The sequence below is a fragment of the Citrus clementina genome, unplaced genomic scaffold, assembly GCF_000493195.1.
Source record: "Citrus clementina cultivar Clemenules unplaced genomic scaffold, Citrus_clementina_v1.0 scaffold_6, whole genome shotgun sequence".
In the NCBI taxonomy this organism is placed as follows: Eukaryota; Viridiplantae; Streptophyta; class Magnoliopsida; order Sapindales; family Rutaceae; genus Citrus; species Citrus x clementina.
This window is the reverse complement of record NW_006262139.1, coordinates 16,863,785-16,876,979: the sequence shown is the minus strand read 5'-3', so window position 1 is coordinate 16,876,979 and position 13,195 is coordinate 16,863,785. Positions and strand designations below refer to the sequence as shown.

Below are 13,195 nucleotides of genomic sequence, written 5' to 3'. Positions count from 1 at the left end.
CGCGGTGTCCTTCTGTCCTTTACTTCCACGCCGATACGCACCCGTATCACGCAGACAGACGCACAAACACATGATACAAGTAAGAGAAATGAGAATCAAATGAATTAAATGAAATGATTCCACCGAGTAGCTCCTCTCTATCGCATCTCGCCTCAACAAAACCCTAACCAAAACGCAACGTAAAGTATAATCCATTCTCTCTCTCGCTCTCTCAATTTCCCTCGCAGTTTCACTTGGTATATCTTCGCCTCTGTCGCTCTCGAATATTCTTAATTAAGTTAAATATTTGTCTGTTTATTTAAATATCTAGACGTAAAAAACTTTTATTAGTTTTGATTGGAATTACTGTTTATTGATGAAATGGAGATGAATGTGAACAGTTCAGAGCTCTATATGCTTCCTTGCAAGAGAGCGGGTGGTGGAGAGGCTGTGGTACTAGAAGTAGCAGGACCAATCCGTTCACCGGAAGCTTCGATTAAAAAACATAAAATTACCGATTTGCCCCCAATCGCTTCGGCGACTACCGCCACTACAGCTGCTAACACGGGGAACGTCAGGAGTGCTGAAAAATCCGCCGCTAGTAACAGTAACAATAGCAACGGCGCTGATTCGTCGATCATGGGACTTGGTAACGGAAATCCGTCTGATATTGATGAGGATCTCCACAGCCGCCAGCTAGCTGTGTATGGTCGCGAGACCATGAGGAGGCTATTCGCCTCAAATATCTTAATATCCGGAATGCAAGGCCTTGGTGCCGAGATTGGTACGTGAAACTCGTAAAACGCTGTAGTTTTTAATATGAAATGTTTTTGTATTATGTTTTTATGTTATTAATTTTTAGGGGATTTATGCTTGTTGCAGCAAAGAATCTTATTCTCGCTGGTGTTAAGTCTGTGACCTTGCATGATGAGGGAGTTGTGGAGTTGTGGGATTTGTCTAGCAATTTCATTTTCTCGGAAGATGATGTTGGGAAGAATCGAGCTCTTGCCTCTATTCAGAAGTTGCAAGAACTGAATAACGCTGTGGCCATTTCGGCTTTGACAACTGAATTGACTAAGGAGACACTCTCTGATTTCCAGGTAATGCTTTCATATGCTTTGTAAAAGCTGATGCATCATTTTTGAATTACAGAATTGTTTGTTGATGGTTATTTATTTGTCCCTTTTTTTTGGGGGTGACATTATGTGTTAAAGTAGAGTCAGTGTGTTTATTGTCATCTTTGGAATGTTTTGAAATTAATTTTAGCTATGATTTTGTAAACTTTTGTGTTATAATGATTTTTAGTATTTTGGCTTCTCATCAACAAAATCAATATGAAAATTTACTGATCTACTATGGTAGCGTTGGTAATTCTGTAGATGAAGACATTAGGTGCTAGAACCTTTAAACCAGAGGACCATAACTTATGTGCTAAATGGTGTCCACCATGCATTTCAGTGCTGCCTGTTTTCATTGTTCTTTGAGTAGCGGCTGGAATTATAAGTTGCAAGGGTAAGAAAGGATTTTATGTTCTTCCTTCAGTAATCTTATATGATTAATGGCTGGACTTCTGTTGTATATCCAGTTCAGGATTTTCGTTCCTTCAGTAATTTTACTTTCTTCAATGGTTCTGCATTCTGTACTTTTTCATTTTGATCCTGTCTAACTATAGTGAAAAATGTTCATGTCTTTTTATGCTTTTATTCTATAATCTTGCTTTATTTATTAGTATTTGAGTTTATGAAATTTTCATTTGAATTGTATTCTTCAGGCTGTAGTCTTTACTGATATCAGCTTAGAGAAAGCGGTTGAATTTGATGATTACTGCCATAATCATCAGCCTCCAATTGCATTTATCAAATCTGAAGTGAGGGGTCTTTTTGGTAACATTTTCTGTGACTTTGGCCCTGAGTTCACAGTTTTCGATGTTGATGGGGAGGAACCACATACTGGTATAATCGCATCCATCAGTAATGACAACCCTCCCCTTATTTCCTGTGTTGATGATGAGAGAATTGAGTTTCAGGATGGGGATTTGGTTGTGTTTTCTGAAGTCCATGGGATGACCGAATTAAATGATGGGAAACCAAGGAAGGTTAAGAATGCTAGACCCTACTCGTTCTCTATTGATGAGGACACCACTAATTATTCTGCATATGAGAAAGGTGGTATTGTCACACAGGTGAAACAACCCAAGATAATAAATTTTAAGCCTCTGCGAGAAGCATTGAAAGATCCTGGGGATTTCCTTTTAAGTGACTTCTCCAAGTTTGATCGTCCACCAGTCCTGCACTTGGCCTTCCAGGCACTGGATAAGTCCATCCAAGAGTTAGGACGCTTCCCTGTTGCAGGGTCAGAGGAGGATGCTCAGAAAATCATCTCTCTGTTCACTAACATCAATGACAACTTAGCAGATGGAAGGGTTGAAGAAATTGACCACAAACTGCTTCGTCATTTTGCATTTGGTGCGAGGGCTGTACTAAATCCCATGGCTGCCATGTTTGGTGGTATTGTTGGACAGGAAGTTGTGAAGGCTTGCTCTGGAAAGTTTCATCCTCTCTTACAGGTTGGTATTCTTGGTCAGGACTTTGTTCTGTATGGAATGGCTGCTTGATATGGTCATGTTGCATGAATTTTGTTTTTCGGATTTAATTGTTCAACTGTTTTGCCCATATCCATTTTGTTATATTTGAGATTGCTTATGTTTAGAGCTCTATTGACTTGAGTGTTAAATTTTTTTGTGGACAGTTTTTCTACTTCGATTCTGTTGAGTCACTTCCCTCGGAACCCTTGGATCCCAGGGACTTGCAGCCCTTAAACAGTCGTTATGATGCACAGATTTCAGTGTTTGGCTCCAAGCTCCAGAAAAAGTTGGAGGAAGCTAAAGTGTTTGTTGTAGGGTCTGGTGCTCTGGGGTGTGAGTTCTTAAAAAATCTAGCATTAATGGGGGTTTCTTGTGGTAACCAAGGGAAGTTGACAATTACAGATGATGATGTCATTGAGAAGAGCAACCTTAGCAGGCAATTTCTGTTCCGGGATTGGAACATTGGGCAGGCTAAATCCTCAGTTGCTGCTTCTGCAGCTGCTTTGATAAATCCTCATCTAAATACTGAAGCCTTGCAGATCCGTGCAAACCCAGAGACTGAGAATGTGTTTAATGATACATTCTGGGAGAATCTGAACGTTGTTGTCAATGCTCTGGATAATGTCAATGCCAGGCTTTACATTGACCAGAGGTGCTTATATTTCCAAAAGCCACTTTTGGAGTCAGGAACTCTAGGTGCCAAGTGCAATACTCAGATGGTCATTCCGCACTTGACTGAAAATTATGGTGCGTCACGAGACCCACCTGAAAAACAAGCTCCCATGTGCACAGTTCATTCATTCCCACACAACATTGATCACTGCCTGACTTGGGCTCGGTCTGAGTTTGAGGGTTTGCTTGAGAAGACACCAGCAGAAGTAAATGCCTATCTGACTAGTCCCACTGAGTACGCATCTGCAATGAAGAATGCTGGTGATGCTCAGGCCAGGGACAACTTGGACCGCGTCCTTGAATGCCTTGATAAGGAGAGATGTGAAACATTCCAAGACTGTATCACCTGGGCCCGTCTAAGGTACTATGTTTAGTTATTGATTGCATGTTTTTTAAGTTGCACTCTATCTTGATCTTTTCTTAATTCAGCTTCTGATCTTTTGCTATTAACTAAACCAGGTTTGAAGACTACTTTGCTGACCGTGTGAAGCAATTGACATTTACTTTTCCTGAGAATGCTACAACCAGCAACGGGACACCCTTCTGGTCAGCCCCCAAGCGTTTCCCCCGCCCTTTGCAGTTCTCAGTTGATGATCTCAGTCACCTTCAATTTTTGATGGCAGCATCAATATTACGAGCTGAAACATATGGCATTCCTATCCCTGATTGGGTCAAGTCACCCGTAAAGCTAGCTGATGCTGTTAACAAAGTGATAGTCCCTGATTTCCAGCCCAAGGAAAATGTAAAGATTGAGACAGATGAGAAAGCCACAAGTATGTCCACTGGATCAATTGATGATGCTGTAGTAATCAATGAGTTGCTCCAAAAGTTAGAAAAATGCCAGAAGCAGCTGCCAACAGGTTACAAGATGAACCCAATCCAGTTTGAAAAGGTTAATGTTATTTGGTTTTTATTATATTTTATATGCAATATATTGTAATGCTATCATCCAGTTTTTGTTCTGTTTCTTACACCAAACTAGGAGGTCTTGGGCTGCAGTGTTGTTGTCAATCTGTAAGAACCTTTTGATGTAGTTTTGCTTGTTGGTGTCGGAGAGAACCTATGCCTCCTAAATGACTACTGTGCACTAGTTCTTGTTTGGTTTTATATATATTTAAACACATAAAACTTTCTTTTTTTTTGGGGGGGGGGGGGGGGGGGGGGGGGGGGAAGGACTCATATAAAGGTTTGGTTCTTAAGAATTGGGTGCAAAGCTCTTCCCCTTCATTACAGATGAGTTTAGCAGTAACACTAGGTTTATTTATAGATTATGTTTGAGGGCAGGTCGGTTTGTTTTGGAGGACCTAAGCTATTGGAGTTTAATATTCTTCATTACAACATTGTGTTCTCTTTCTCGTACTGAGCTTGATGGTTTATGAAGTACCCGGGGAGGGTGATCCATAGTCTGGAAAATTTCACTATTGAGCTTGGTGGACTTGATCATTAACACCTTTTGAAAAATAAGTTCAATTATGTCCAAAAGAAGGAAATTGACTTGTTTCATGTGGATGTTTGGTGGTTTCTGATATATAGGATATCTATACTTGATAATCATCATTCCACTGTTCAGGCCTCATAACCTGTCATTGAGTTTCTTTTTCTTTAAATAAATATTTGCTGATTTATAGTCTAGTTTCTAGTTTCTTACTTGTATTGGATATATATCTGATTTTGCAGGATGATGATACAAACTTTCACATGGACTTAATAGCTGGCCTTGCAAACATGAGGGCAAGGAACTATGGCATCCCTGAAGTTGACAAGCTCAAGGCCAAGTTCATTGCAGGGAGGATTATCCCAGCAATCGCAACCTCTACTGCCATGGCAACTGGTCTTGTGTGCTTGGAGCTTTATAAGGTTCTAGATGGTGGGCACAAACTGGAAGACTACCGAAATACCTTTGCCAATCTGGCCCTCCCTCTGTTCTCGATGGCTGAGCCAGTTCCACCTAAGGTGTTCAAGCATCAGGATATGAGCTGGACTGTGTGGGACCGGTGGATTTTGCGGGACAACCCTACACTAAGACAACTTCTTCAGTGGTTGCAGGACAAGGGCTTGAATGCTTACAGCATCTCCTATGGGAGTTGCTTGCTTTTTAACAGCATGTTTCCGAGGCACAAAGAAAGGATGGACAAGAAGGTGGTGGATCTGGTTAGGGATGTGGCCAAGGCAGAACTGCCTCCATATCGACAACATTTTGATGTGGTAGTCGCATGCGAGGATGAAGATGACAATGATATTGATATTCCTCAAATCTCAATTTACTTTAGTTAGGTGTTTCCGTCTAGTTAATTAGTTGACATTTATTGGTAGGATGAAAAATGAATGATATGCTTTGTGAACATGAGCAGATGTACTGGATTTGTTATGGTGACTAAATATTCTCCTATCAATCAGTAGCTTATTCAGTTCCATTAGAGTAGAATGTTTGAGTTGTTTATGATTCGAGTCAGGGCATGTGCTGAATTTTCAGTCTTGATCTTTCTGTGATGCATGATTATTGTGAATTCAAGCGACGGGGAGGGCTACTGTTACAGAGTAGCATTTACGAAGTCAAATTAGAGAGAATAGACAGATGATAAATGTCTGAAAGCTGAAGTTGCAGGTAAATATCTTGTCCTTTTCCAGATTAATAGAAATATTTCTTTTAGACTCTTGGTTCTGGTTGTTATTAATTCTCAACAGTTAATAATTTTTAAATGGAAAATTACCGGAGGTAAATTATTGGGATATCTTCTATTGAGGTGTTGTCTTTAGGGCGTATAAAATGGTAGCACAATTTTGAGATGCTAGTTAATCAATGTTAAAAGGGATCACACGCTAAGATCCAACTAAAATGTGAATTCTTGGACAGATCATGTTCAGTTCTTGGTGAAATAACAACACTGGGGCCTTGAAGGACTGCTTTTTTCAGAATTCAGGATGTCTATCGTCAATCTATTGATTTAATCAAATTTTCTTGCACAATAACAACATAATTAATCTGTACATCATAAAGAAAGGGCACGGTGTGCATGCCATACATATGTACTCTCAGAATTTCATTTTTCCCTCCACCCAATCATATAGCTTTAACTTCTCCAAGCAGAGACTCTCACTAGTGGTGTTCCTCTCCACTCAAGAATAATTTCATTCTTACTCTGTCCTCCAATTGTCACTTCATATGAGCTTTCCCCTTTCATCAATTCTTTGGCTTCCATCAAAAAACCTTTACTCACTTCACATTTCTCCAATCCAAATCCTGCCTGAAGATGATACCCTTGCCTTATTTCCTCCCATTTTTGCAACCAACCATGGGAGGAGATGTAAGGTGCCACAAAAAGACACTCCATGGCCATTCTTGCTCCTGCAAGTTGTGTCGGAAAACTTGTTTTCATTGATTCTAAAACAGCTTGGTAATGCTCCAGATACCCTTCAAAAAATGACCCAAAACCTGAACTGCCAATCACTTTCTCACAAGCATCTCCATCTCCTAAAGTTACAATACCTCGGCTTCTGCATAACATTTCCTTGGCAACTTGTAGAAACTCTATAACATGCTTTCTGCTTCTGCTTCTTCCCATGTGCGGAAGCTCTACAATGCAGTTAAACACCGACCATTCTTTGCTGCAACCTTTTTTCTTCCTCTTCATCTCCCACACCAATTCCTCAAAATCCATCTCCTCCACCTTCAACTTTAGGCCAAAATCTCTTGCATAATCACATAGTTGCTTTCTTGTCTCCTCAAAACTCCATTGCCTTGGTACACGAGCAAATTCACTATCCTCTATCTTTACCGATGTCAATCTCAGTGTTCTATTTTGTCGCGCCATGGCCTCAATCATTGAAGGCCACTGAATCCCTTCTCCCATGTCAAAGTCCACTATGTGTACGTGCTCAGCATCATCCGGTATAGACTCAAGGATTGCAGAGTTTGCCGCGAAGTGAGCAAACCTTCCATATGGGAAAATTTGGTAAAATGCCTTGAAGGCCGCCTCAAAGTTTTTTCTTGATTCTTGCATCAAATAATCCCCTTTCTTTTCAAAGTCGGGGGATAAGTTGTATGCAAGGCGCTCCAAGATTTCACCTGCTGGACTAGCTTTATCGCTTAAGCATCTGATGATCACGTCCGCGAGCTCTCTCTGCTCCTTCTCTACAGCTTCTCCATAAGCCTGGAGAAGATGCAGAACCCCCAATTGATTATCAATTTCCATATCTTCTCCCAGGAAAGTCACCGTTGAGTCCATTGAAGCCTCGCTTGATTTCGTTGGTGTACTAGGAGAAGAAACTTGTGAAAGAAGGCTTAAACTTCCCTCGCTATTATCAAAACTTGTGCCAAAATCTTTGACTTTGTCACTAAAAGCAGACTCGAAATTTCCCAATTCCATGGAAAATTCATTCATCATGGCTTGTAATTCATCATCACAAGGTGGAAATGGGGTCATTTCATTAGAAAACAGGTAAGAAAGATTCGATGTCAATGAATAATCTGAGGTATCATCGTCAAAGTTGAAATCACAGGTTCCCAATTCATCATCAAGAGTTGAATTGATGACTGTGTGAAACGGCCAAGAGGGCTGAAGAAACTCTTGTTGCGTCATGTTTAATTTGATGATGATGCTGAAAGAGTAACTAAGAAAGGGAATTAATGAGAATTTTGTTTGGGTTGAATTGTGATGACGAACACCCTTTACCAGTATTTATACGAAGGAAAAAATGAATATAAAAATGAATCATATTTAATTATGAGAAGCTACCGATCACCATCACCCTACTTTCATAGAGTTTTAATCAACCTAAGGTTCCCTGGTAAGCCCTCTTGCTGTTTCTTGGCAGGTTCTTGAAGATAGGGACGTTTGCATGTAAATTTCGTAAAAATATTTTTTTAATAGAGAAATTAGTTATATAACTTTTCATATCAATTCACTGTAATTACCTTTTCTGTATTTTAATGAAGGGCCGGAATTCTCATTATATATATATATATATATAGTGAGAGTTTCCTAATTTACGTTGGAAAATTTTAATATATGTATATAGGCTGTGCATTGATTGGTTCTTCAGTATCCCAGGGGAGAGAAATTAATCCTCTGCATAAAACGACGCCTGGCCGTTCTACCATATGAAAACAAAATAGACCTCTACGTGAAGGGGCATCGAATGTATCTAAATTATTTTTTAGCTTCTAATGAAGGACAAGCATATACATACAATAAAAATATTATCCAAGGTTGCATGAAAACTCCATAAACACTACACTTAAATTGATAAGGTCAAATCATTATTATTTTCGTTTACATTTAATGTTTTTACGTCCCTTTTGAAATGTTTGATTGAATACCAAACACAATTATCTATTTTTATATAGGAATATATAAATATAATAATGATTTGATTAATTAAATTAATGTGGGTGGTGTAAATGTTCCTCTCCTGTTTATGAGAGTAGAAATTTAAATTGTGTTATGGTAGATTTCGTCTAAAGATGATCCTAGTAAATATTTGAGGTGAATATAAGTATGTATGTATGTGTGTGTATATGTATTAGGCGTAGTACATGAGTATTAAATTAATTAAAATTAGAATCTAATTTAATAATATGTTTATTTTTCTTTAAAAAAAATAGGAATAAGCAAAGGGCAAAATCATCAATTTACATGTCTATGACCAAGTCTGTTAGGTTTTAATGGTGTACTCTAATGGGTGAAATTTGATGACTAGCAGAAAGAATGGGTTCAAATTGATGAATGTTGATGAACGTGGGGACAGGTTGAAATTATTCGTTATTGTTGTTGTTGTTATTATAATTATAATCACGATGATGATGTTATGTCAATCTCTAGTAAAAATATTAATTTTCATATGTAAGAAAAAAGAAAAATAACTACATTATTATGATTTATACATATAATAAATTAACGAAAAAATGACATCTAAGTTAAAATTAAAATGGACAATGATCCTCTCTTAGTGTTTTTTCTCTCCTATTCTCTCCTAGTGAAATAAATGGCCAATATTGAATTTTGAATTTTGATATTTGACAATCAAGCCATCTTTTTTTTTGGATCATGATCCTCTCATGATCTAATCTTCATCTGAGCAAATTCTGTTAATATGATTAGTGGTTAATAAATTAAAAAAAAAAGTAGTTAAATCATAATCATCTACTAACACTAAAACACATGTATCATAAGATTTGTAAAAGATCAAAAGTGCTCAGATCAGGAAATGATTCTAATCCCTTTTTTCCACTTTATTTAATTTAAGACAGTTGTTTTTCTCTACATTTGAAAGACTAGGAAAAAAGTAGGAGAGGATCCTAATCCTATAAAACAAAATAAATCACTTCTAAAATTTTTACAAGTAATTTTGGACACAACATTTTGGAATAAAATTTTTATAAATATTCTTAATCTCTTTGGTAAATTTAGCATTAAGGAAATGAAAATTGAAGTCAATATTATAAACTACGGGTAAATATTCACCAACCATCTAAAGTTTCATAGTTTATAAAAAATATACAAATACTTTTTTTTTTCTTTTGTAGTTATCCACCTAAAATTTATAAAGTATACCAATTAATTACTTTTCCGCCAGAAAAGATGGATGATATTATAGGAGTAATTTAGTTAATTAACAAAATCACAATTTGTTACAGGATTTTCAGTTTTTTTTGGGGGGGGTTGGGGGGGGGGGGGTTTATGATCCAAATACTCCATTATTCATTCACTTCGAGCCCCAATTTGCATGAAGAAGAAACTCGCTTCCACTATCCAATCCCGACATTATTTTCACCAAAGTCCTTCTATTTTTTACTGCGAAACAAACTTTGAATGTTGAATATTTGTTGATTCGATTTTGGTGGGGCAATTTTGGGGTTTCAAAATCGAAGTGTGATATAAAATGGAACCGAGGGAAAAGAAAAAAGAAAAAAATGAATGATATGTGTTTGTTGAAGTTAATTGATAAGAATAGGTAAGAAATTGAAGCAATTTGAGAAAGAATCGAATGGTTCTAGGTTCGGTTGGGTGACGGGTACTTTTGGTCTTTTGAGGGGTTTTCAAAATTGAATTGAAACTCTGAATGATGTATGGAAAAGTATTTGGTGAAGTCAATTTGATGAGAAGAAGTATGAAATTAAAGCAATTTGAGAGAGGATCGAGCAGCTACGGTGAGGACTGAGGACTTAGAATTATTCTTTTTATTTTATTTTGTCTTCATGTTGGTGACAAAGGATTTGTTATAAAGCCTCCAAATTTAAGGACGGAAAGGATAATGGAGAAAAATAGTTTTATTTTTTATTGTACAAAGTCACAAATGCCTTATCTTAAAGTCAAAATAGTTATCGTACTGATATTCAGTTAAGTACTCTAATGTTATTTTAAAAAAATGTGGAGCATTGATACGTTTTATAAACTTTAGGTAAATAACTACAAAAGAATAAAATTAATTGTGAATTTTTAATCAGGAAAATTATTTTTGCACCACTTTTATTTTATCATATGTACATCTAACCACCACAAAACTTTGACATGTTTTTTGCACCACCTTTGTTTTTAAATTTGTATCAATCAACCACTTTAACACTAAAAATAACAATTTTACCCCGAAATAAATTTAAAAAACTATTTTATTCAACAAAATTTTGAAAAAAAAATTAAAAAAATTATGACTATAAGAACATCTCTAAATTCAACAAAACAAATAAATATCAAAATCTAAGATGATAATCTTTAAATGAAATTATAAAAAATTCACATCTTGTAATCATAATTTTTTGTAATTATAATTTCATTTAATTTTTGTAATTAAATTAAGTATAGGGAAGTTGAAAAAAAATTAACATGAAGAGAAAAGCTCCCTATAATTATTGTAAACTTTCCTATAATTAATATTAAGAAACTTCCCTATACAAATTAAATGAAATTATAATTACAAAAAATTAACATGATAATTATAAAAAAAAAATAACATGTTGGATTTGAGATTTGTTTATTTTGTCAAATTTAGAGGTATTTTTGTAATTATAATTTTTTTATTTTTCAAAAATTTATAAAATAAAATGGTTTTTTAATTCATTTAGGGGTAAAATAATTATTTTTAGTGTCAAAGTAGTTGATTGATACACGCTTAAAAATAAAAGGTAGTGTAAAGAACATGTCAAAATTTTATAGTAGTTATATATATATATATTATTGGAAAGTAAACATTTCATTGCTTTACAACACATCAATTACAGAATGGATTTTTGCTGGTATTGAGTCTAGCCAGACAGCACTAATTTTTTCGTTTAAGCCAAATTTGGTTATATTACGAGGCATGAGCATTACAGGTTTTGCGAACATGTTGGATTGTACATGGCAGAAAATATTATATTTAAAGTACAATTGTTTGAGCAAAATTCTATAAAAGGGTGATAAAAACATACTGCAAAACATCGTTTTGAGTTTTTAATTTCGAACCACATTTTGTGCACAATTTTTGTTGCTTTTTTGTCGAGGTTTGGTTCGCTTTGCATATTGCATACCACGAGCTGTGAAAAAATAGAGACTGACACACGAAAGCCAATAGTTTGGGACTACTTAACTAATTGATGCAATTTACAAATTTTTTTTTTTTTGTCTTTTGTTGTTCTTTTTCACAAATTATGAAAGTGATTATAGATACTATTTGGATAATGATTTGCCATCATATCCGAATCTTTTTAAAAGCTTTGCTGTCATTAGACCCAATAAATATCCTCTATGATTTGTCTAATTACTTGCATTATAGCATAGTTTATTTCAATTAATATTAGATTATAGAAATCCATTAGAACATAGTTTATATATATAATATAGTTCTTTCGTGGGACGTATTTCTAATTGTAGAATAAAATAAAATTCGAATGTTAAAAAAAAAAAGTATATTGAACCGATTCATTTAGAAGTCTGCTTTATATCCTCTTAGAGATTGTTTTTTTTTTTTTTTTCAATTTTCCTTATATGGATAATGCTAAAATATTGCCCCTCATTGAGTATTCGTATTCTCTCACTTGAGCGGCCGAATAATATCTTAAATATAAAATTGGCTGGAATCCTGACAAAAACAATAGGCTTTGAACTTAAAACATACATGAATGACCTGCATGATATTGATAATAGATTCCGTATTAGCGGCCGTTAATTAATCGAATTTGTATCAAGTAGCTAACCCTGAATATTTTTTAATTAATCAAAGACCTTCTTCTAGCTAACCCACTGAAGGGTGATAAATTTTGAATTAATGTGAAAGGTAAATTAATACACTGCATGAGAATTGATGTGATATATAATCACATGGAATCAAGACACGTAAAGAAAATTGAAGTGTGGACGTCTCTTCCATCAATTAGACAATTACCGTAAGAATTCTGTTAAATTGTCAGCAAGTACCCAGAAAAGATTATTATTGTCATCACTATTTATTATTTATTTTTATCAATTTTTTTTGTCCTTAAACGATAGCTGACTTAGTCAAGATTTAATTTTTTGTGAAAGAATTAAGACTTAATTAAGACTGACGGTCATTGTGGTAATTCCTTCCTACATTGGAGGCCACAAAATGGGATCTAATTCTTGATCTCCCTCCCTCAACACATAATATATCATACGTTTTAATTGTATTAATTTAAAATAATATAGGCATAGATTGTACACGTCTTGTTTGCATTATCATGAACAGATAAGGATGAAGAAAATAATAAAGATTTCGTGGAGAATTAATTGTTATGATTACAAGTACACGTTTAAGGTTCTGTCGCTTCTCTTGCTTGCCTTTCGAGTTTGCATTTTCAGCCTCTCTTTGACGGCTTTTAAGATTGAATGGCTAAATTGTAAGAAGATGATTAGTTCCATGTATTTTTGTTTATTCTAATTACATCTATCAGGAAGGTAATACTATCGCAGATATTTTGGTCAACACGGACGTCGATTGTGCTAATTCTTATTATGTTTAATTTAG

General features: G+C 35.4%; 2 protein-coding genes across 4 annotated transcripts; one reads left to right on the top strand and one right to left on the bottom strand.

The window, feature by feature from the left end:
- On the top strand, positions 1-5,647 carry LOC18039848 (ubiquitin-activating enzyme E1 1). 3 transcript variants are annotated; one of them, XM_024181610.1, is made up of 7 exons: positions 1-179; positions 381-763; positions 862-1,079; positions 1,751-2,545; positions 2,728-3,596; positions 3,695-4,127; positions 4,913-5,647. In XM_024181610.1, exons 2-7 carry the CDS (start codon positions 394-396, stop codon positions 5,507-5,509), a joined length of 3,282 nt encoding a protein of 1,093 aa, XP_024037378.1. In that variant the 5' UTR covers positions 1-179; positions 381-393; the 3' UTR covers positions 5,510-5,647. The 3 variants fall into 3 exon arrangements, with proteins under 3 accessions (XP_024037378.1, XP_024037377.1, XP_006429468.1); XM_024181609.1 differs by having other exon boundaries at positions 1-184; XM_006429405.2 differs by having other exon boundaries at positions 1-236.
- A 482-nt stretch (positions 5,648-6,129) lies between these two features.
- On the bottom strand, positions 6,130-7,938 carry LOC18039847 (nodulation-signaling pathway 2 protein). The gene has a single exon (XM_024182062.1). It carries the CDS (start codon positions 7,813-7,815, stop codon positions 6,307-6,309), a length of 1,509 nt encoding a protein of 502 aa, XP_024037830.1. The 5' UTR covers positions 7,816-7,938; the 3' UTR covers positions 6,130-6,306.
- Between the last annotated feature and the right edge of the window lie 5,257 nt (positions 7,939-13,195).